Source organism: Micropterus salmoides, unplaced genomic scaffold (assembly GCF_014851395.1).
Source record: "Micropterus salmoides isolate LMB-PRFRI ecotype aquatic unplaced genomic scaffold, ASM1485139v1 Ms_hic_scaffold_23, whole genome shotgun sequence".
Classification (NCBI taxonomy): domain Eukaryota; kingdom Metazoa; phylum Chordata; class Actinopteri; order Centrarchiformes; family Centrarchidae; genus Micropterus; species Micropterus salmoides.
Genome location: NW_024041484.1, coordinates 9,494,578 through 9,520,345, shown reverse-complemented (window position 1 = coordinate 9,520,345; position 25,768 = coordinate 9,494,578). Strand labels below are relative to the sequence as shown.

At 39.7% G+C, this 25,768-nt stretch overlaps 1 protein-coding gene across 1 annotated transcript in view; it reads left to right on the top strand.

Moving 5' to 3' along the window:
- The window catches only part of cerk (ceramide kinase), a 39,811-nt gene extending 14,581 nt beyond the window's left edge, over positions 1–25,230 (top strand). The window contains exons 4-13 of the mRNA XM_038738932.1: positions 3,359–3,484; positions 4,118–4,184; positions 5,877–6,022; positions 10,568–10,642; positions 10,829–10,981; positions 12,773–12,878; positions 13,433–13,512; positions 16,690–16,895; positions 20,359–20,573; positions 23,040–25,230. Of these exons, the coding sequence (XP_038594860.1) occupies positions 3,359–3,484; positions 4,118–4,184; positions 5,877–6,022; positions 10,568–10,642; positions 10,829–10,981; positions 12,773–12,878; positions 13,433–13,512; positions 16,690–16,895; positions 20,359–20,573; positions 23,040–23,088 (1,223 nt within the window). The 3' untranslated portion in view covers positions 23,089–25,230. The remainder of the gene's footprint in view (positions 1–3,358; positions 3,485–4,117; positions 4,185–5,876; positions 6,023–10,567; positions 10,643–10,828; positions 10,982–12,772; positions 12,879–13,432; positions 13,513–16,689; positions 16,896–20,358; positions 20,574–23,039) is intronic.
- The last annotated feature ends 538 nt before the right edge of the window (positions 25,231–25,768 follow it).

Here is a 25,768-nt window from a genome sequence, read left to right as displayed (position 1 = left end):
TTTCGAGAATGATTAGTCCATGCCAAACATTTAGACTTGTTTTTTGTTGTTGTTGTTTTTTTTGTAGAGACAGTAGTTTAGAAATATCAAATTTGTTGTTAGTCAGGCTAAGATTGGACGAGTAGGTGATGTGCTGTATAGTATATTCAGCATATTGGGGAATAAACGTTCTGTGAGGATCAGGCCTTTTTATATCTCAAGCATATTTAATGGCAGACAGCAGTGAGAACATGGGATATACAGTGGGTACGGAAAGTATTCAGACCCCTTAAAATTTTTCACTCTTTGTTTCATTGCAGCCATTTTCCAAAAATCAAAAAAGTTCATTTTATTTCTCAGTAATGTACACTCAGCACCCCATCTTGACAGAAAAAAAAACAGAAATGTAGAAATTTTTGCAAATTTATTAAAAAAGAAAAACTGAGATATCACATGGTCATAAGTATTCAGACCCTTTGCTCAGTATTTAGTAGAAGCACCCTTTTGATCTAATACAGCCATGAGTCGTTTTGGGAAAGATGCAACAAGTTTTTCACATCTGGATTTGGGTATCCTCTGCCATTCCTCCTTGCAGATCCTCTCCAGTTCTGTCAGGTTGGATGGTAAACGTTGGTGGACAGCCATTTTCAGGTCTCTCCAGAGATGCTCAATTGGGTTTAAGTCAGGGCTCTGGCTGGGCCATTCAAGAACAGCCATGGAGTTGTTGTGAAGCCACTCCTTCGTTATTTTAGCGGTGTGCTTAGGGTCATTGTCTTGTTGGAAGGTAAACCTTTCGGCCCAGTCTGAGGTCCAGAGCACTCTGGAAAAGGTTTTCGTCCAGGATATCCCTGTACTTGGCCGCATTCATCTTTCCCTCGATTGCAACCAGTCGTCCTGTCCCTGCAGCTGAAAAACACCCCCACAGCATGATGCTGCCACCACCATGCTTCACTGTTGAGACTGTATTGGACAGGTGATGAGCAGTGCCTGGTTTTCTCCACACATACCGCTTAGAATTAAGGCCAAAAAGTTCTATCTTGGTCTCATCAGACCAGAGGATCTTATTTATCACCATCTTGGAGTCCTTCAGGTGTTTTTTAGCAAACTCCATGCGGGCTTTCATGTGTCTTGCACTGAGGAGAGGCTTCCGTCGGGCCACTCTGCCATAAAGCCCGACTGGTGGATTGCTGCAGTGATGGTTGACTTACTACAACTTTCTCCCATCTCCCGACTGCATCTCTGGAGCTCAGCCACAGTGACCTTTGGGTTCTTCTTTACCTCTCTCACCAAGGCTCTTCTCCCCCGATAGCTCAGTTTGGCCGGACGGCCAGCTCTAGGAAGGGTTCTGGTCGTCCCAAACGTCTTCCATTTGAGGATTATGGAGGCCACTGTGCTCTTAGGAACCTTAAGTGCAGCAGAAATTTTTTTGTAACCTTGGCCAGATCTGTGCCTTGCCACAATTCTGTCTCTGAGCTCTTCAGGCAGTTCCTTTGACCTCATGATTCTCATTTGCTCTGACATGCACTGTGAGCTGTAAGGTCTTATATAGACAGGTGTGTGGCTTTCCTAATCAAGTCCAATCAGTATAATCAAACACAGCTGGACTCAAATGAAGGTGTAGAACCATCTCAAGGATGATCAGAAGAAATAGACAGCACCTGAGTTAAATATGAATGTCACGGCAAAGGGTCTGAATACTTATGACCATGTGATATTTCAGTTTTTCTTTTTTAATAAATTTGCAAAAATTTCTACATTTCTGTTTTTTTCTGTAAAGATGGGGTGCTGAGTGTACATTACTGAGAAATAAAATGAACTTTTTTGATTTTTGGAAAATGGCTGCAATGAAACAAAGAGTGAAAAATTTAAAGGGGTCTGAATACTTTCCGTACCCACTGTACACTACAATTTTCTGAGTAGTTTATGGACTACTTCTTTGGGAACCACCGTACAAGCTACTGTTGTGCCCAAGGAAAACCTCAACTTATCTCTCTATCTTTACTCACTATACCTAAATGACACTGCCTCCAGTCAGTCTGAAAATCTACACATACTGTGGAATACATCAATTGTGTTTGAGGCAAACAAAAAGGGAATTGATGGAAAATGTAAGTGAACACTTTACAGATGAAGATCACCAAGACCAAGAAACTGTAATAACAAAGAGCAGGTAATCATTCCTTAATCAGACTGTAAAGAAGTGTGCATTACTGTCCATAAAAATAAACATTTCATTCTCTTCAGTAGTATCAGTGCCAGAGAGACCAGAGGCAAACCTCCAATAGAGGTTGCCCCTCATGCATTTCTCTTCTAGACAGTACCTCACAAACACAGACATACAGAATGGAGCCAGCAACAGTCTGATAACATAGAAATGGAGGTATTACAATAATAGAGTATAGTGTTTAAAAAAAATCTCTCTGGCTGGCTCAGACGTGAAGCATGAAAAGGATGTCTGTATTATTGCTTGAGTCCAGCTTACTGTCCTGACGAGCTCTTAGAAATCCGTCTCATACGTATTAACATGCTTTTTAAACACAAAACATATTACTGTTTGGCAAACATCAACCTAAAGATGTAAGGAATTTAATGTTTTCCAATCATGTATTAACATATTACATGACCATAAAAATGTTATTACACTATAAGTCACACCATATTGAGCGTTATATTTTGACGTAGTTGAGTGCAAAATACAGTGTTTTACACTTAGAATGTGATTCCATGATTGAGTTCTACAGGATTTAATGTGTATCCAGCATGTCGACATTAGCGTGTAAGATGGGGTTTAACCCATTTGAAATAGTCTACTTGGCCCCATTTTGCCTGGCAGGATGAATCAATTCAAGAAAATTAACTGCACTCATTGTGAAGATGCCTTAGTGTGTTCAGTAGTGTTAGTCTCCACAGTACACCTTTATGTCACCCATTGACAATCCATTTATGTAATCTAATGGAACTTTTGTCTTATTGCCAAACAATACTGCACCCTATATTTCTCTGTTCTCATTTAACACTTGATCCCAATCCATTCATTTTCAATTTGAGCAGCTGCTGTATCTCAGTTTGTTGTCCACAGCAGCCATAAACAAGCCATTTAGCATTCTCCATCGCTGCACGTTGTTGGTTTATCACAGAATGATGCAGAACCTCTGAATTGCTTCACATGCCTCCTAAAGTCAGCAGACACACCATTTATTTCTTGAGCAGCGTGTGTTGGGCACAAGTCAGTTTGACTGAGCATTTTAAGAAAGGTCTCTGGTTAATGAAAACTTCATCAAGCTCCTGTCAGTTACAGATTAGTAAATAAAAAAAATAATAAAAAGGTAAACGCTGAGCCTTTTTAATGACTATCTCATACCCCTCCCTCACTTTGCAGCCAACCGACCGAAGAGCCTTCTGGTGTACATCAATCCCTACGGGGGAAAGCGGTGCGGGAAGCGTATTTACGAGCAGAAGGTGGCTCCACTGTTTCGCCGCGCCTGCATCTCAGCCGACGTGATTGGTGGGTTCCTATCAGTAGCGTTTTATTTTTTTTTTAACATTTAAATAAAAAATGAGGCTCAGTGGCCAACATATAGATCTCCACTGCCACTGGGGCCTCTCGCAGGGACAGAAGAGGCTTGCAAGGATATGATTTGGCTTATAGTGCCATTAATCACGTCACTACCTTAATGGAAGCTGTGATAGTTGATAAGCCTGGGTATCCAAACACATCTATTATTCAATAAGTGTTTGCTACAGCTACACATACTCTAGTGTATTGATGGTCCATCAGGGTGAATACTATTCACTCGCTTCCTACAGCTGCTATGCAGGATTGTATTTGTGTTGATATTATATGCCTGGTAAACAGATTTACTGTTGAAATATTGTCTTTGTTTTTGTGGGCCCAGGGCTCATTTTGCGGGCTAATATACAATAGCTGAATTAGGTTGCTTTGTGCCACTGTGCCTTTCGCTTTTTCTGAACATTAATCTGCACAATGGGTTTCAGTGGATGTTTCAAAAGTGCAGTTTTTGTCTTGTATTTCAAAATGGCAGTAACAGCATGCTTGAGTCTAGTTATTTTGTCTGTACATTCCCTTTAATTGAACTTGTGCTAACACTTTTTAACGCCATTTGATTTGTATCCATAGTTACAGAGCGGGCCAATCATGCCAGGGACCACTTGAAAACTGAGGCCAATCTAGATAAATATGACGGGTGAGTTCTATTATACAAAGGGCTTCAAAGACGACACAAAACCAAGATGTTTGTATCGTGCACTGAAATGTAAATAATTAAGAGACATTTAACAGATGAAATTTAAAGAACAAACAAAGTAAATATACAGAGTGTACTTGCTGCTGCTTTGAGCTAAATGCTAATGTCAGTATGCTTACATGATGATGTTAAGCAGGTATGATGTTCACCATTTTAGTTTAGCTTGTTAGCATGGTAACAGTTGCTAATTAGCACTTAACACAGCTAACACAAGTACAGCTGAGTTTGAAAGGATTGTCATTTTCAGTTGGTATTCAGTACTGGCCAAGTAAAAAATTTTACCTGATGACTATGCTGGAAAAAATCTAAGGGATCACCACAGTAATTCATCCTGAAGGGAAAATCTGTGTGTTCAAATGTCAACCTCATGGTGCCACTAGAGGACAAAGGAGGTGTCATAAACCAGAATCCATAGGATTCATCATCTGTGGACCATGAATGTCAGTACTAGATTTTATTACAATCCATTTAATAGATGTTGAGATATTTCACAGAAGGAGTGAAAACTGCCCTTCAGGATTTCATGGCAATGAAAATTGTAGTACGCTTGTAATGAAATGACACGCAGAGATTTCTACAGTGAGGCCAGATTTTTAAAGACAAGGACCCTAAGTGTGAGCATGTGTGACTAATTGAAGAATCTGAGCCTATAATAATAACCTCCAGAGTCTAAGTGAAGGACGATAGCTAGTTTTTATCTTCTAAAGACAGACCTGTAGTGTGCTCAGGTGCATGATATCATTTGGATGGGAGAAGTAGAGCTATCTGCATAAAAATGGAAATGGAGACAATGCTAGTGAAATATTTGACCTAAAGGTAGCTTGTATAGGCTACAGGGAATGGTAAAGTACCCCGAACAGATCCCTTTGGGACTCATGGGTGAAATGGGTAGTGGAGGATTTATACTTTCTGTAGCCACAAACAGTCCTTTCAGAGATAGGAATAAAATCAGACTTTTACAGTACCAGCGTACTCTATCTAAGATATAAATAAGCAATTAAGCCGAAGGTATATTAGTACTTCCACATTTTGCTATCATTTCAGGCATGCAGCAGATTCTGTTATCTAGGGTCACTTATAATACATGTACAATAAATCTATAAATCACTCACGTAAGTTAAAGTTTTCAACACAAATTATACATGATGCTGCAGCACATGACTGAGTAAAGAGAGCATCTGAGTGTTAAATCCAGCTGATAGTTGAATATAAAGGGCCTCAATAACTTGAAAGGTTTTTCCTGCCGAGTGCTCCGCGACCTCTATTCGTCTGATGTTCAGTCCAGCAGAGCAGGGTTAGAGTCCATTATGTTTTTACTTTGCAGTTCATATCATTTAGAGGTCCATTGCTGTAAAGTTTGGATATAGACTGTAATGGTGGGTGGCACAGCGTGATATTCATATGTATTGAAGGAGTTCGCAGTTACACCTGCTGCCCAGGGATTTTATTGTCAAGGTTTTCCATTTCTCTCATAAATCTATGTTTTACTTCAAACACTTACGTACGTGTAATTGAGCTCATTATGTGGCAATACTCCAAGGCTCACCTGTATGACCTGAAACTATCCTCATCAGTGTCAACAGTACAGAGATAATGTCAAACTCATGTGTGAATTGTCATTTGTCTGTCCAGGGTGGTGTGTGTGGGTGGAGATGGGATGTTCAGCGAGATCCTGCACGGGTTGGTCACCAGGACGCAAACGGACAATGGCCTGGATCAGAACCAACCAGATGCTGAGTTGGTACCGTGTTCTCTACACATAGGGATCATTCCTGCAGGTGAGCTTTGGCCATTATATCCCATAAAAACATATCCATAATAATCTCTGAATGTCAAATGAAAGGATTTTAATTTTAGTGGTCCGCTAATTTTTTCTTAAGCTTTAAAGGGAAGGTTTGTTTTTGGAAATGGAGAATAAGAATTGAAAAAGAGATTGATACTATTCCCATGTCTGTACGATTTAAAAATGAAGCCAAAGGTATTAGCTTAGCTTCTTATAAAGACTGGATAAAGGGAGAAACTGGGGCTCGGCAGGGTAACAAAATCTACTTAACAGCCCCTCTAAAACTCACTATTTACACGTGATATGTCTGTTTAATCTGTACAAAAACCAATGTGTAAAAACAGCATCTTATGATTTTACGAGGGTTATATGCTCAGCTATTTCTTGGCTGAGAGCTGTAACTTCTTAGCCAACAGGCTGCTGACCCACAGCTGAAAGAATTTGCATCGGGGGTCTGTCTGGGAAATTTAGGAAATCCCTTGCTACTGCATCATAGAGTAAATAATGCATTATCAAATTATGCCTGGAGTCACAAATCAAGCATACAGTGTCAGAGGCATACAGCAAATACACATGCACAGATACTAATATGTAGTGTTTGTGTTTTGTTAAGATAAGTGTTGCATGATGGGCAACAGTGGTCAAGTGATTGGTTTTAATTGTGAAGAACTTCCAGTCTGCTGATCAGGGGTTGCTGAGTTGCACAAGAGAATCTCTATGGCAACAGGGCAGGGGGACCCAATAGGGGCCTGTGGAGGGTCAATTATTCCGAATGCCGTAAATGGAAACATGCTGTGTGACATTTTGAAATCACTGTAATTTTCATGAGGATAGCTATACAGTGCATGAGAATCAATATGAGGCCATTCAGGGCGCAGCTTGATGGTAATAGCAGAGAGGTTTATAAATCAGCTGGGGACACGGTAAATGATTTTTAGGCCAACAACAACCATGATTTGGATATGTAGTTGAAATGTTTGCTTTTTTATAATCACAGATGAATTAAAATGTTAAGCGTGTTATGTTTAATCTATTCATACAACTTCTGCTCAGATACTGTCAGTAAAAACTCGAAAGCTGGATGAAAAGTAGACATACAATAATATTTCCAATTATGGTTTTTAAATGTCATTGGTATACCATTTAATGCAAGAACTTTGCTGGAGTTGCTGATTGTAGATTTAAAAGTGCTTTGGTTTGCTTACATCAAGATATGAAATGAATGAACCCTCATATGACCATGGCCAACCTCTCCTCAGTGCTTTAAAACTCAAAGCCTGTTTTTGACAAATATACAGGCAGCGATGAGCTCAATTAAAAAAAAGAAAAAACAGTTATGTAATAATAAGACATATTTATTTATTTAGTCCCGAGGCCATTTCAGCCAAAGAATGCAGAGTGGCACTTCTGTTGGTGGCAGTCTGGATGCTGCGACATTCCAGTGCCTGAGTACCTAACATCACCATTCTAATTGAAATCCACAAACACACCTGAGAGTGAAAGTGTACCAGAGTCAGTTCCATTTCATGTAAAACACTTTCAAGTGTAAATTGAAACTGTAATTCACTTATTTGTAAAGGATATGGGTGGCAATATTCAATACTTTTCATTGATCAAATCTGTATAATTAAAGTCTTATTCCTCTGGGCCGCAGAGCTCCATTGCTGTTAAATATTTATCAGTGAGCCACAGGGTTGCACTGGGTGACGTGTAGCTTCACTTCAAGTCAATACACTGTCCTAGTGCCATAAATACTAGAGCACCAAGTGTGTATTAATCGGCTGCCGAAAATAGTCCACAACAAATGCACAGTTTACTCCTGTTTGAGGAACATTTCCTATAACAGCTGGGCCCTGTAGTTTTTTAGCAAGTTATGTGAATATTTGTGACCAGATTTGCATCTTCAGTAGGACTGAATAGGCTAGGGACTGAGAGACAGACATGGTAGAGAAGCTGGAAAGCACTGACACTAAAGCTTTCTCAGTTTAAGTCCGGGCCAGGGACCTTTGTTGCACATAACTACCCTTTTCTGTCTCTCCTCCCTTTCTTTTCTGTCATCTTTCTGCTGTCGACTCTCTCATGAAGGCATAAAATGCTCCAAAATGACTTAAGAACAAAAGATCTCACCTTTGTCAGTAATACATCTCCCTTGATTGTGAAACAGTTGGTAACTGTCTTTTTTAAAGTGCTAGTAATAGTTCAAATAATGGTGATAATATACACATAGACTTTTGCTTGAGGGGAACTATAGCAGGCAGTGATCTTATGCTACAAAAGCCACGATCTGCTACATGGCTATAAACTTTAATTTAAAAATTTTGCCACATGGGTGTGATTTATGATCTCATCAACATAACGATCAAATTCGCTGTCAAAGTTATGGTAATGTCTTAGTAAGGTATTAAAGTCCCCAATGCCAAGGTTCAGATTAAGAGTCATGAACTCATTTATGGCCTTGTCACCGAGCTGTCATGAGCACAAATGTTCTTTCTGTCAGATGTTTCCTCACTGCATGCTCCTGTTATACCTGTTTTAGCATTATGGTCTGGAAAGGAACAGAAGTTAACGCTGAGACACTGAAAGTAGATAATTTTGTTGAAAAAACAACAATTATATGTTGTTAAAAGGTCCACTTGTCTGGTTTAAAGGGGTTCACTGCTGTTGTGATAAGATACTGTCATAAGTGCAGCTATAAATACATTCATGTACTGAGGATTCAAACGGCAAAAAAATCCTTTTTTCGGGTCAGCACTAAAAAGCATCTAGACTCCATTGTTGTCCCTGAGATGAAGATGATTTCACTGCCAAGATGATCTTACAGGCTTGACAGTTTTTGGGGAAAATACAGATTAAAAACTGGAGCTTCTCCACTGAGGATATGCCTTGTGACAGTTTATGCTCTCTCCACTGAATATGCCAACAGGCTACCGCGGTTGAGTAACTTAAAGGGGATAAAACAGTGAACATCTGAGGACTGCACATCATTGAACATCTGTGTGCGCCACTTAAATCCATTCAAAGTCAGTTGGCTTTTACTGGGTAGCTTTAGAAGAGTCAAACAGCATATGTCACAGTTTTTATGCTCAGCAAAATGGCAGGTAGTGCGGCGCTGTCAGGAGCAATTGGAAAGTGCTCGGATGTGATTATCAAGCTCGGAGGATGGATATTCAGAGAAAGTGCAGGAGCAAGTCCGAGAAAGCGAGAGAGGGAGCTCAGCTTCATACTCATCTGCTTGTCCACCGCTGAATGGCAGGCCTGATCTCGCTCTGTCACGCTTCCGCGAACCAACTTAAAACATCACTAGTTAGATTTCGCTCTCTTCTGTCGGTTCCTTTTATCTGTGGCAGTAGGTCTATTTTACCACTTGAAGATGATCAAAGTAGGGTAGATTGGTCTGAAATTACGCCATGTGGCACTGAAAGAGAGATAGAAGCTTATTACCTCTCAAGTTGAAAGATTTAATATCAAGCTCAACATTTCTCTCAAGGCAGGGGATGCCTCTTATCCTTCATTTGTTGGCTGAAGAGAGCTGATGATAGCCCACTTCCTACAGCTATTCCATAAGTTAACTTTATGATTAAGTCTCCTTACTTCCACCTAATAAAATCATTCAACTGAATTCTTCTTACTTGGTTGCAGCTTCGACAGACATGTAACTGTACCAAGGACCAAATCTTTTATGGCTGATATCAACTATGAATAAACGATTTACACATCTGATTTCCATCTTCAGAGCTTATCCTGTCAACAGAGTCAACACGCCTAAATAGCAATGCATAAAACTTTGAAGACACATTGCCCATCATACTTATGATAATATAATAATATGAATGACACTATTCGTCCATTGTTTTGCTGAGTCCAGTAATAAAAACTAACTAGATAGATAGATAGATAGAAATGTGTACAAATTAAAAACGTTGAATCTGATTTGTTGTAGGTCACTTGTGGGGTTAAAATTTGTTTTATTTGCTGATGAAACTAGTTTATATTGCTCTGGGAAAAGTTTGGAACAGCTTTTTATCTACAGTTGAATAGGATATTAAGTCTTAAATATAAAACTGAGGTTTAATAATTATTTTGTATGAAACATTTGAAACTAGTGAAAGGGTTGCCTGTTAGAATATGTTAATTAAAAAAGGCTAGGTAAATAAGCTAAAGCTTCAGCCTACACCTTTTTATAGTCAATATTTTTATTTTCTTTTTACTTAATGCCTTTTATTGTTTTGTATTTACTTAGATAACACAATGGAATGCATTCATTTTGGAAAATTGTAATAATTGTTGGTAATAAATTATTACTACTGCTACCATGTCTCTGCTGCTAAGAGCTCACACTAGACATGTGCTTTGTGATAGTGCTAAAAAGCAAATGTTATCATGCTAACACGCTAAACTAAGATGGTGAACATGTCAAACATTATACCTGCTAAACATCAGGATGTTAGGACTGTCACTGTGGGTATGTGCCAGAGTCTTTAACAGCTTATACTGGGGCTGCAATGGCTGATGACCGACCTGTGTGTCTCTTATAAAACAGGGTCCACTGATTGTATCTGCTTCGCCACAGTGGGAACCAATGATCCAATTACTTCTGCTTTACACATAATTGTGGGTGAGTAGAAGTTACAAGACTCACAGAGAACTTATAGCATGTGTCATGTATCAGTTTTTTTGAGATGTAATCTGTGTTGTGTGAGCGGGTTTTACAGCAACAGGTTTTAGTTTCATGGTCATGTTTATGTTGTGGTAATAAAGCAGGGAGTGGCTTTTTACATCTCTACTGGGTGTGTCCACACAGGTGATTCCCAGCCGATGGACGTGTGTTCAGTTTACCACAACGACATCTTTCTCAGATACTCTGTCTCCTTGCTTGGCTATGGTTTCTATGGTGATGTATTGACTGACAGCGAGAGGAAAAGATGGCTGGGTCCTGCTAGATATGACCTGTCAGGTATGAGGGCCATCATTTTCTTTCTACAAACCTGAGTGACTCTTCAGATTAAACCTACCTTACTGACCTCACACCGGCTTATTTTAATGTGAGGTAACCTGAGCCTGAACTTCAGGATAAAATATATGAATTTAACACGGGACCACAAAGTTTTCACTGGGGCTACAGATAAATATGTGTTTATTGTACTTTAAGTTGCTTAAAAGTAATCCACTTTATGGTCCAAAACAGTAGCCAATTACACAAATGACAATAATTACTAACCAAAAACCTGGGACCTCATTTATTAAAGCAGAGAACAAGAATATGTACGTAAGAACTGACTGTACGAACAAGAAACCTTAAATATATATATATATATATATATATATATATATATATATATATATATATATATATATATATATATATAAAGGCAACAGTAACTCTAATAACTACTCGTTAAAACCAAGGTATGCAGAATACCATCTCTGAACACACAACACGTTGAACCTTGAAGCAGGTGGGCTATAGCTGCAGTAGACCACACTGGGGGCAAGTCCTTTCAGCTAAGAACAAGAAACTGAGGCTTGATTTCAGCAGCAACATTCAGATGGTGGGTCAGAATTTGGTGTAAACAACATGAAAGCATGGATCCATGCTGCCTTGGATCAACAGTTCAGGCTGCAGTTGGTGGTGTAATGGTGTGGGGAATATTTTCTTGGCACACTTTGGGCCCCTTAGTACCGATTAAGCAGTATCTAGTATCCTTAATGTAGAATTACTTGTTGTAGACAGAATTACCAACCAAGAATCAATGCTAGAAGCTTTGTGGGGCTGTATTTAGAAGACAATGTTAACACCATGATGCTAAACTGTTATAATGTTACCATTTTCACTGTCTTAGTTTTCACTAGCAAAAAAGCACAGCTGAGGATATGATAGGAACGTCACTGCCAAATCTTATACACCAGGCTGGCATCATAGCACAGAGGCCACACCCCCTTTTGGGGTTAAGAATCGCGCCTACACATAAGGAGAGAAACATGAAAATGCTGAAAAGCTGTTATTTAGCAGGTTGTAAAGCAAATGGATATACAAATCTGATTTGAGGCACATAAGATAACTGAATATTTACCGTTAGTGTGGTCAGTAGCTAAAGGATACCAAATGAGAGCTAGCTTGAGTGGGAGGCTGCTGGAGTACAGTCATACAGTATATCAGCATCAGATTCATCTTCAACTCAATTTCAGCCTGACCAAGATCAAACAATTGGCTTTTAACAGGGTGGTTATTTACAAACAACACTTAGCTTAAACATTCCTGATGATGTCCAGATAAGAAATATCTGCCACTGTGTTGGGTCATTGATCCGCTTGAGACATGTCGATAAAACAAAGGTTTGGTTAACACAAAATTAATATACACATTGCATTAAAATCTAATCTACAGTATAGGATCTTCGGTTCTAAATCCCCCAAAAAGGGGTGTGACAGTGGCATTTTACGAATGGTTGATAAATGAGGCCCTGGGCTGCATTCAGGTCTACCAAACACAACAAGAGTTTTAAATACAACTGTGTATTATCTGTACTATAACAATATCTCCTAACTGTGCTTAAAGTATTTTTTTTTACCTTGTTAAAGCTACGGCAGCCTCTAGAGGGAAAAAAATAGTGCTCTAATTAGTTATGTGTCGCTTTAAGAATTTTACTCTTAATTGTCTTGTCAGGTATGATTACAGTTCATTTAAACACAACAAAACAAACAAATTGACACGCATTCTGTGGCCCACGCCGTCTTTTTGTTCCAGGGGTAAAAACGTTTCTGAGTCACAACTACTATGAAGGCACCGTCTCTTTCCTCCCCGCTGAAAACAACATGGGCACCCCCAGGGACAAGCTGCAGTGTCGATCCGGGTAAATAAAACATCAGAGATTTCCATTTCTACAGCTTCTCAGCAGTACCTTACAATGTGCTAACTTATCTGATAGAGTTCAATAGTAGCAGTGCACCTGCCAGAGCTTAAATGGGGTAGTTTATGTTGTCAGGAAGCCCATCTGATTTATAGTGGACTTGGAGCCCATTCCGTCTTTTCCAAAAACCTCTTGACTAAGTGCTTTGGTTTTTGAGATGTTGGGCGCAGACATTGTTTCCATTTGTTATGGGGACTGAAAGGAGCTGAAAACCATTCATCTGTAAAATGCTGTGTTTCCTGACAACTTGTTCACCCATAAAAAGTGATATGACTATGCTACAAAAGGCTTTCGTGGCAGTAGCCTTTTTTTTTTTTTTAAAGCACTGAACAAAAACTACTAATGTTCAAACAGTACAAGTCATTTTAAGATGGACTGCATTTATCTGCACCTGATGAATCATTTAAGCTTGTTAAAAAACCTTGAATGTCACAGCATGTCAAGCATCAACATTGATGGTCTGATGATTGTAAAACAAGGTTGCACTGATATTTCAGGTGCTGCGTCTGTCAACACAAGCCCTCATCAAAGGACAAGCAGTGGGAGGTGTCAGAGGAGAAGGAAAAGTCTGATGAAGGTACGAGTTTGGGGTTATTACTCTAAATATATCAAATTAACCGCCCTGAAAATGTCTAATTTCTCTGCCTCGTTATCTGCTTGTTTGTCTTATTTTGAAGCCATTTCTAGACTTCTGTGGTGTGTGTGTGAATAAGTATTTTTAAAGGGTTGTTGGAGTTAGAGAGGAAAGACAAAAAACTAGAGGAGATGACACAATCCCATACTGGCTCTCTTTTCCCTTGAAGTCACAAACATGCACACACACACATGCAAATCGGTGGAGATTTACATACTGAAGCACCTGAGTGTAAATAACAACATCATCTTCTCCTTCGCAAATTTCGCTTTATCTCCATTTTCTGTTGGGGTTGTTTTTCTCCCGCTGCATGGCAAAATTCTTGATGAGATTCTTGATGAGTTATTGACGAGAAGATATAAACTTAATTTATTGACACTGCACAACTCCCCGTCGTGCCCCGCCGGATCCTCTTTTGCCTATCGATTTCCAAATCTTCAGCATCCACCCCTGCCGCTTAATGAGATTACATGTCCCCCAGCGAGGCCGGTGTCTGTCCACTCAGCATCGAGTAGGACAACGTCGCCTCCTTTTTCTCCCCTCGTCTTTCCCCCTGACTGTGGTGCACACACACTCACACTTCATTATCTACTGTCCTCTCAACCCACAGACACAGCAACAAACCTCTGGTGGCAGATGAAACACTGACTCATGTGTGTGTGTGTGTGTGTGTGTGTACTCTTGAGCTGCAGATGAGCTGTGTTTCCCCTCTAATTAGTGTCGTGATATTAAATTCACGATTTTCTGTCTTGGCTATCTGGGACTGTAGCTTCCCATAGAGAGTGTGTGTGTGTGTGTGTGTGTGTGTGTGTGTGTATTTTTTTTCGCCTGTGTAAATATGAAAGCGAGCGTAACCTGTCTGTGTGTGCGTATGATGTGTGACAGACTCTCACTAATCAGGGAGAATTTTGGCTCTGCCAGCTCTGACAGGGGGTTTGCCTCACACCAGTGCTGCCGTTTGTTTTGCAATTTTTTTTCCCCTTCCTGGCGAGGGAAATCTCAGACAACTGCTAAATCAATGAGGCACGACACACACTCTCTGCAAATGAGCCAGCCTCTCCTCCGATAAGCAAATACTCATTTGGAAACATTCTCCTAAACCAGAGCCTACAGTCCACAGTTGGATCTTTTTGTTTTTTACATTTTTATTTTGATTTAGCTTTAATCACTGCTTCCCAATTAGAATATTGTTGTTTTTATGTAGCCCCAGCAGGCTTGTTATCATTGGTTTGTGTTATCACCTCTAAGTTTGTTTTGCAAAATGAGGGGGAAAAGGTAATGAATCGTTTTGCTTTCCGAGATCACATAACTTTCCCTCTGAGGTTTGGACGTCTGTGATCACTTTTTGCAGCTTACTCCTATGACTATCACCCTGGTGACAGGCGCTGGCAGTCCCGTGGGTGATACTGTGTCTTTGATACACCATCACTTGTAAACAGTCGCTAATCTCAGAGGAAAAGAGTGGTGATTTGTGAAGTACAACCATCGCGTCTGTGATTTGAGATTTGGAGGCCACGTGTGCATTTAATCATAGCACGCAGACCTGAGGTTAATCCAATCAGTCTTCTATCTATATGAGTTCTTCTTTAGATATTGTGAACGAACCCTTCCTTGGCCAAACTTAATTGCATTTTCAAACATAAGACATCCGGCTTTCCTACAAGGGTAACACGCATTACTTTCAGCATCAGAGTTTCAATCACCAGGGTAAAGCTGCTGTGAGAATTCCTGCCAAGACATCTGGATCTTAATGGACCCTCATCAGCATGACTGCTGTCGCGTAACAAGCTGGGAACTTCACCTTAAGCATTCATAAAGCACTTGCAAAATACCCAGTATAATTTCAAAAACAAAATTCCTGACTTGTTTCAGTCTAACATCAGCACTTTTGGAAAAGCCATAGCTTATACCTATCTCTTCTCAAACTTGCACATAAGTAGCTTAAAGCTGGCAGGATACTCCAAACAAAATCAAATGTGGCACTTTTGCTGCTGAATACAGCGCTGCAATTAAAGTACAAAACATTCACTACAGCTCAAGGTCTGTTCATTTAAAAGTATCAACATCAGATGTAGGGGATACATCATTGTAGTGAAAAGAAAAGAGTTAAGGAAACCAGAAACAGTCCAAAAGGTACATGGAAAAAGCACAGCCAGTTGCGTTACAGTTTTTGAACAATTGCAGGTGACTATGTGTAACCAAGGTTCTGCAGCACTTGATTTTGGGTGCAAACTCAACATTCTCCCATCCGTGAACATGGCAAATAGAATTTTATTTTGATTACACTTGAATAGAAGTGACTTAAGTTATTTGGAATACACTGCCAGCTTTGAGCCCCCACACAATATGTTTAAAGTATATAAACTTTTAGTGTGTTTCACTTGTGCAGTGGAGAACAATGCAATTCAAGTTTGGCAACCAGTTGCGACAATGATATTGCTAAATAAAACGTACTGTACATAATCACCTTACAACTATTGACCTTGGGAATAGTAGTTTCATTTACAGGCAAATCAGCCTTACACATAGTATTTTATTTAAATTTTCTTTTATTTGGCCTGGCATTAAATGAAAAATTTATTAGATAGATAAATGAATAAATAAAATGTCATTGTTGCCACAGGATGGTAAAAAAACATTTGGTTGAAGGTTACTTTTTGTGCTCAGCATACAAAACAGATTTGTTTTCTCACAAAATGTCTAGAGCTTCCTATTGATCTGAAACTGAACTGGTCAGAAAACGTTAGGTTTGTCCTTCGAGGTCAGTAGAAAGGTTTTAAATGAGTTTTGTGGACAGTGCCTATTTGTTTTTTTAGGATTAACAAGTTTATTAAAAAGGCTGTTTCTATAAATGGTTTGACCCCTTTTTAGTAGTCGAAAAAGTACGTTGTGTGGCCCAATGCAAATGTCAAAGTACTCCAAAGAGCAATTTAGAAGGTGCTTTGTGCCCGCAGCTGTGAAACATGCGAATGGTATGCGATACTTTCTGTTTTCCTGAAAGACTTGTTTTTAACATCATTTCAAAGATTTTGTATTGCTTTTACTTAAGTTTCTTTTTCCTCTCCAACCTATTAAACTGTATGTGTGGTCATACTCCTACTCTTGACTTGTCTGTTTCAGATGGCAGCGGTGGTTGGAGTGCAATCCGTGGAAAGTTTATTGCCATCAATGCGGCCAGTATGAGCTGCGCATGCCCCCGCAGTCCAAAAGGCCTGTCGCCCTCTGCTCACCTCGCTGACGGCACCACAGACCTCATCCTCGTCAGGAAGTGTTCCCGTCTGGACTTCCTTAAACACCTTCTTCGACACACCAACAAAGAAGACCAGGTAAGAGTGAAGGAGTTGGTGTTTAAGAATGTCTTCTTCTGTATGATTTAACTTCAGAGCTCTTTCTAAGGTAGTTTACTGCTTTTTTTTTCTTCTTATACTTAATTTATGCATAAACAGTGTATGAATCATGCTGTACTGAACATTTCAGAATTGACGTGACGCAGGAAAATGTGATTTGGATCCATCAGAGATAAAAAACACCCCCCTCAAAGAGTGAAAACGCAACACCTTTAAGGCAGTTCTCCTTCCCAAAAGGCCTCCCGTCAATCACTTTGCTGTAGAATTCAGTTTCCAACATCAGGAGTTACTAGATCTGTGCCCAGATAAATTGAGAGTGTGTTAAGTGTGTAAACGAGCGAGCAGAAGGCAGAGTTTGCCCACTTGCTGTGCTAGCACCTCCCTTTGCTGACTCGGCTCAATTTCCCAACTATGGTTCACTTTAGTTCAAATGCCTCAGCCCTTGTGCCTTCCCACGTACCATAAATAACCTCCACCTGGGTCCGAAGAGGCACTGATAATCGCTGCATCAGGGATGTGCTGTATGGATGATACCAGACGAATCCCCTCTCCGGATAGCACAAGTATTATCAGGGGAAGCCTGGTGATTAGTAATTATTACCTCAGGAAGAACCTCGGGAAGTTCATCCCATTTAAATGGATCTTGTAAGTAATTTCATCTACAGTAGCCTGCTTTTGTAAAAGTGTTTTGAACTAACACTGACATCCTGAGGTGAGTTTTAACATCAACATTTTGACCCGTGCACCCAGTAATTGAATTACAAGGACCAATATTAATACTTATTGTAATAAAATTTGATTAGATTATGATGTTTTTTATTGGCAGCTTTAACATTTACAGGCTTCAGCAGCACCAAAGCTGCTGCTATTGCTGTGAAATCTGGCAACTTGAGCAAAGATCTTGCTGCTCTTTGTGACATGAAGTGTGTCTCTGGAATGCCCAATAAAGTAATTTTTCATCCAGATGACTGTGATGAAAAATAACTGATGTGCGTAGGCAAAATTATATTACCCACTTGCTAATGCAGAGAGGCCTAAAAAATTATTTTATGACAGAATTGTATCTACTGTAAGACATAATGTGAATTTCAGAGATCACAGTGTTGGTTGGTCCACCACTTTGACAGACTAAATTATATCTCAACAAGTACTGGATAGATTCCCATGAAATCTTGTACAGACATTTGTGAATTCCAGTTGATGTATCTCAATGACTTTTCGTTCACTTTTTTTGGTTCTTGCCATGAAATTTGGTACTGACATTCATGTTGCCCTCAGGATCAGTTGTAATAACTTTGGTGATTCCTTAACATTTCATCTAGCGCCATCATCAGGTCAAAATTTCAGAATTTTAATGTGTCTGAATTAATGATCTCATACCTGCAAAGCTAAAGAAATTCCCATCATGCTGAATGTGTCAAAGTTAAGCCTCGGCTTGCACAAGTTAAACATCTTCTGCGTCGCTGGTCAGTCCTGTGTTCCCTGAAATCTCACAGTACCTTGCACAGCAATTCGCCCGTGTTCCATAGAAAATGAACGGAGTGAACCTTGCATTGCAACGCCTTCAGTGGGTCTTGTCTTTTGTCATTCAGTGTGCACTCTCTCTAAAAACAAATGATATCTCATTAACCGTTATCTAATGACAATGGATCTCAGCGCCCATAGTGTGGTGTCAGCAGTGAAATGGCATGATGTGGTGCGTCTCTAGCTTGAGGCTGTCTTTACTGCTTTACTTGCAACACAGAAAGGTAGACAAGTAGTCATATGAGTAGGTTGAGTGGGACTTTGCATCAGAGTTCACTTAATATCAGCATCACTGTCCAGCCGAGCGGAGAGAAACAAGGAGTGAGAAGGCGCTAAGCGTATTCATGGCCTTGTCAGAAAGTCTTTTAGGCAGACCGTCCAGCATGAATGCAAAGTGACTGCAGTCATAAAGTGGGGCTGATGGGAAATAAATGGCTGTCACTAGGCTTTCGGGATGAGAGAGGGCTAGAAAGGGAGAGAAGGAAAGGGGGGGAAAGAAGAAAAGAGAAGAGAATGGAGAGAAAGTGGCACCCCGTGAAGTCGAAGAAAGTGGCGCACAGGACAGAGCTGAACCTTTCTGCGGCACTGAGTGAGATGAAAGAGGATTTTGACAATATAATTTCTTTTCATCTCTCTTTCTTCTTCTCCTCACTCCTCTGCCGTTTACATAGTTTTTATGCACCTCCATGTTATCGAACCTCTCCCTCCCTCTATTTTGCATTTGATCTCCTGTTTGCAATTTTTTTTTTTTTATTGTAAATGGAAAGGAAGAAGAATAACCCTACATGTAGTTTTGCTTTTCATTATGAAATCACCACGAGTCCATAATAAGACAATGGAGAAGAAATTAACTTTTTATGTAACCCACTGGGAGCCTGTAAACTAAAAAATAATTACATGCCAAAAATCGTTTTACCAGCAAATATAATCATATTTTCAGTGCTATTTTTGTGTACAAATTTTAGTTTGTTCAATTTGAGACATTTAAATGTTCCAAAAATTCATGTTATTCCTACAAGACAAGTTTTGAATGAACTGTAGTTGAACCCTTATTGATTCATCCACCAAAGACTTATTTTGGTGAAAGTTAATACTTATGCATTCTTATGTTTAAAATTTTTTAGCCACACTAGAGGTATATTGGATGGTCAGTACCTCAATTGTTGTAATAATGTTGGTGATTCCCTGGCTTTATTTGGCACCATGATCAGGTCAAACACCTGCAAAACTGATGATGTTCCCATTCAACTGTACTTTGTGTTTGGTGCTAATTAGCAAATGCTAACAAGACAAGACAAGTAAAATTATGAACATGGTAAACATTTTTCTTGCTAAACATGTTAGCATTGTAATTGTGCACTTAGCTCAAAGCACCACTGTGCGTAAGTAGGCCTACAGTCTCATAGAGATTCTAGCATATTTGCAGTCTCCTTTTATTTTTCTCATAGTACTTATAAAATGTGTGGCATACATTTACTAGCTTAGACACAACATGTGCAAGTAAATAACAAGTTACTTGTTATTCATGTTATATTGGAGCCAGAATGGAGAGGAAGAGGAAATAATTTTTGCAAGAGGACTGTAGATATTTTTCATTACTCAATATGAACACACCATTTAGAAATTATTAGTTGCTGTAACACATTCACTTGTTAATTTTCTTTACAAAAAACCAAATACATTTTAATTAAAATTTTATTTGGTGAAGCATAAAACGAAGATATACTCTCGTGTTCCCTCTCATCCTGCTGTACTGCTCATTTTGAAATGAAACTCCTTCTGAGTGGCAGTCTTAACCTCTGCACCATCTGTGGTCACATCTGTTCCTTAATCCATCCATCTATCCATCCGGGCTAACCCTCCTCCTCTTCCTCCACTCTTTCATCTATTTCTCATCCATCTCTGCATCCCTTCCCAGTTTGACCACTCATTTGTGGAGGTCCACCGGGTAAGGAAGTTTCGTTTCCAGCCGCAGCACCGTGAGCTGCTTTCACTAGAAGACCTGAGCAACAGTCCAAAGAAGACAGGCTTCAGTCCCATATGCTCCGCCCAAACAACCTGCAACTACAGCACCGCCCACAGCAGCTGGAACTGCGACGGGGAGATTCTGCCTCATGCTGCCATCCAAGTCAGGTAATCATTGTGAATCTAGAACTCTAAACTTAAAGTAGTAGATATTTCCATGCTTTCCTATGTTATGTTTGAAATAAAGAAGTTGTTAAAAAAATGAAGGTCAAACTGATTATTTGGACTCAGCAAAAACAATAAAATGCAATATTTACCAGTACTGATGAATGTTTTGCTCATATATATGGCTTTTTAATATTGTAAAACTGAAACAATCATTTTGACTGCTGAAGACAGGCCATGCTTCATTCATTTTTCCACTGTGCCTGCTTATTTTGCTTTTTATGAAGCCTGTGACGAAAAATTAACTTTTTGAGGCAGGATCACTCACTGCATAGATGAGGACTGGCAAATGGCTTTGAATCAGTGTTCATAATATTGTAGAAGTGGTATAATGGAAAAAGCACTGAAATACTTGCAGGGCTCATATCTATTGCATCCATGGTTTATTGATATTCACAGTAAAGACTGCTCTTTTTCTGGGTATTTCAGACGTACTCTCCAGTGTAAATAGCCCTAAAATGTTCCTGAATATCATGACTTAAAGCCTACGTAGAAATAGATTCTGTTCTGTGTGCTCGACAGCTCTGTGTTCACAGTGCACTGAACTAAAACTCACACATAGGCTACTATTTTTAGCCATGCTAGCAATGTGGCTCTATAGATGGCAAGTTGGTAGCTGTACTGTGTGTTTAGTGCTAATTAGGAAATGCTAGCATTCTAACACACTAAACTAATATGTTGAACATAGTAAATATAATACCTGCTACTGTAAACATCACCTTAGTAGCATTGCCATTGTCAACATTTTAGCATGCTGACGTTAGCATTAAGCTCGAAGCACCACTGTGCTACAGTCTTGCAGAGCATGGATGCAGTACTCATAGTACTTATAAAATATGTGGAATTCATTTAATAGCTAAGACACACATTGTGAACTTAATTTGTGCTTCTTATATTGGAACAAAACAAACTACATAAAAATTAAAAAATACTTCTGTAAGGGAATACAACTACAACCATGTTAGCAGCCCTGCGAGACAGACTATTTGGAAACAGGCAAGGGAAGACAAAGAAAGATACAACAAGATTTTAAAGTCTGTAGTTCTATATAATAATAATAATATAGGTCTAAAGGTCAGAATGTACACTGTCAATATCAAGGAAAAGGAAAGTTGTCCTGATGCTTAGTTGTAGCTAAATAAATCGAGTTCTTCTACTTGGCTAGACAGAAATTAGAGCAGCAGTGCCATTAGCGCTGTTAGAGTCCAGCAGTCTCTGGTCAGGAGACTTTCACTGTTCCCTGCCGGAAGATCTTGGCAACTCCATGGAATTAGCCCCCCTCATTATTCTGGCCCTGTCCACACTTCAGCTTTCCCCACTATCAGATCTCTATACAGCCGGTGTGGCACTGCTTGACGCATCATTTATTTCATGCTCCATTGTACTTTGCCAATGATGCATGGCGCTGTAATGTTGCTAATTTAACGGCCCTCCCCATGTTAAAAGGCTACTCCCCTTTAATTAAAGCAGAAGTCCATCCTTTTATTGCCTCTTCCTTGCCGCTAATCGTTCTTGGAGTGAGCCAGCCAGAGTGCTGCTCGGATAATTAATGGTAATAGCCCGGGCGAAATGGAAAGGAAGTAGGAAAAGAAAGAAAGGAGGAGTGAAGAGTTTTGCTTCAGAAGTGAGAAACAGACATTTGGAAAGAGTGAAACTAGGGTGCGAAACAATTGAAACTAAGGTCCTTATGTAATTATGACCCAAACATAGTGCTACCTTGATTTTGGAGCCATTTTATGTATTGTATTGAACTTTTGGTATTTTAGTGTAATGTATGAATAGTATTCATTCATTTACACAGGACTGAAAATGATAAATTTGTAAGTAAAGTTCATTTAGTGTAACATCTTTCACAGAGCGAGGTTACAAAGAGCTTCACAAGAGTAAAACTCTTAGAAATTAAAGAATCAAAGAATAATACATAATAGCATAAGTTACTTTGCTATTCCATTATATTAACTACCGGTGAAGCCTTCAAGTAAATAACAGGTGTTTCTGTGAAAATACAGCAGACAAAAGGCACAGGCAGTAATTGAGGCTATAGAACTGTACCATAATAGGCACCTTGCTTGTTCACTGCTTCTTTTTCTGGCCGTATACTTTTACCTTGTATTCATCGAGATCTGTTTTGTGTGTCATTAAAGTGAGTCAGCCCAATGTGTAATGATGATGATGTTATGGCTGTCACTTTAAAGATCTTTATACTTCACACACCACAAGGTGGTCTCACTTTCAAGTTTGTGCGTCAGGTCTGCGCACAGTGGTGCTCTTCCATTTCTTTTACATCTGCCACATGGACAGTAAAGTCACACAGTCATTAAGTTGATGGTTTGTTATTCGGGCTAAATGATGCGTTGTGTGTGTGTCTCTTTGTGTCTGGGTTTGTGTGCGCTCTCTTCCTCTCTGCAGTGTCCAGTGCCAGCTGATCAGGCTGTTTGCCCGCGGTATCGAGGAGTAGCCACAGCAGTGTGTGTTTGAAGACCCTTGTACACTGTGGGACCTGGAGCCAAGCACACACTAGTCAGCGGACTGAGCTGGACCGGACATCTAGCTGCTGGACAACAAAAACTGAGTTGCACTTGGCGAGACTTTTTGGAGAAAAATACATGCATGCATCACATCACTTTAAATGCCAAATGCTGGTGTCCCATCTCTCCTTCAGCGTATTTGCTTCAATAAAACTAGCAGAAAGACCTATACCAACAGGAAGTGATGGACTGAAACTTGGGCTGTGGTTGACAAAAAAACTCCAAAAAGAAGGCCAAAAGCCACCCATCACCAGCCATTAAGAGAAAAAAACTACAGAGAAGTTACATTGCATTATTTGTTGTTACTGTGAAATTCAGTTATCACCTTGCTGCCATTGGGGGCTGGTATTTTATGTAAAATACTTCATGCAGCTTCAACTAACCTACAATATGATATGCTACAGCTGCTAGTGCTGCCACTTTCAAAGCCTTTTTTATCTGTACTTTTTGGAAAATGAAGATGTCGAAGCTCACACAGCCAGATGAAACAGAGCTGAACTGGACTGAGATGGACTGAAGGTTTTCATACTGCCGTGAAGGACAGCACTAATAGGATTTCTCCCTATATAGCAAAGAGAGACCGCCAAGGAGATACTGCTTTGTAAGAAGGATGAAGGGAAGAAATGCCTCTCAAGTACAGTGATAAACTGAAAAGACGTAGAATGCCATGGCTACATCAGGGGAAAAAGTACATGCAATCTGATCTTCCTTTTTTGGGGGGGGGAGGGAAACAAATCTTAATCTTTGACACAGGTGAAAGCAGATATGATCCAGGGGCACTAATGAAAAGAACTGAATACCCTGCTAATACACTAACAGGACCCCGGTGGCTTCTGGGTAATAAGGCAAAGTGGTTGCTAAGTGATTTGGTGTATCTCAGCACTGCTGCTCCGCACCTGTGGCTCTGAGCTCTGCTTCTCTCTTGCTAAAAACTACCAACAGTTCAATCATCACCTGGGATTAGCCGGAATTATACATTGTTAATTTAATTAGAGATAATCTATTGCACGGCTCTGAAATTGGCCTGATTAGCTCCTTTTAGTCTTAGGTCAAGGTGGACCCTCCGAGAAGAAACACAGCACCTTCTATTTCTGCTACTAGCCTTTTCTGCTATTCGATAAAACTCTATTAAACTGCATACATAATAATAAAACGTTAGGGTAAATTGTCTGGGTGTGTATAGGGTTAAGTGTGTTTTCCAAAAGCCCTTTAGGGATGTGCAATCATTGGAGTGTGTGTGTTAATGTGTTTGTCAAGGTGCCAATGTGATGAGCTGGCTCTTTCACAATTAGCCTCATGACTGCCATTTTGCAGATGCTCTCTCACTGCAGCCAACACACTGCTAACACAAGCACCTACATTTTCGATCTTTCTGTAACGCTATTTCTGATATACAATGCCTTTTTGTCTCACTCATCCTCCTACACACACACACACACACACACACACACACACACACACACACACACACACACACACACACACACACACACACACACACACACACACTCCTTAACTTTCAACACCATAAAAGCCTGCTCCCCGCTTTGAATCCTCTCCAACTCTGGTAATACGGACTCTGAATGTCTATAATGTTTAACCTTCACTGCTCTCTTTTGTCGACTTAGTCGGATGCTTTTAAATCCTTTTAAATACACATGGGCGTGCACACACACACACACACACACGGGAAAGTAGATGCAGACACAGAAACTGTTGAAGTGAGGATTGTTCAGATATCAACTGAAATTTGAATTCCCCTCACACTTGTCTAAGGAAATACAAAATGTAATGATTTTGCTGCTACTGGAAGATGGCAAGTTAGGAAAACTAGCTTCCACTTGAAAAGCTAAAGTTAGTTGGTTTATGCTATTTCAATAATTACAGCCCCCTCACACTCAGTATTCACCAATGTTGGTTCACTAAAATTGTTTAATTTAAGTCATCTTTAAGTTTTTATTCGATCTTGTTAAGTGCTCTCCATGTTTGAGTAAACTCATAAATTTGCTGTGATGTGGATAGATGCGTGATTTATTTTATGAAAATGCTCAATAAAGTGCTTTTGAATTGTGGTTCTTTTTTATGTCATTTGCTTGATCTTCATGGTCTTCTTGAAGCCAGTGATGTGTCATTCTCTCACGAATGCACACAAAGGTCAGCGCTCTGGTTTTCTCAATCTCACTCTTTGGCTCTTTTCCTCCCTATACAGTGGAATTTAATAGGATGCTCTGATGTGAGCGAGATGTTTCATTAAAGAACATCAGACATCAAAAGGTCTACGCTGAGATGGAGTGGTATTTCATGCTGTGCTCATTCTGCACACAGTCTGGATCGTGCTTCTTTGATAGGGCAAGGGCAAGTCCAAAGAGTTGAAAAGAGTCTGTTAATCTGAATTTGGTGACTCATTTAAAATTCCAAACCACAGTGACGGCAAAGAAAATGTAGGTCGTGGTGGAATTGCCATTTTTTTTGTGCCATTTCACACCCCTCACATAACTCTTCAATCATTGTAGACCTATTTCAATACCATTTAAAGATGTATCTCCTTTGAACACAACAAAAACAATAACAAAAACACCAAACCAAATATAATTAGAAGTGACAAAAGAA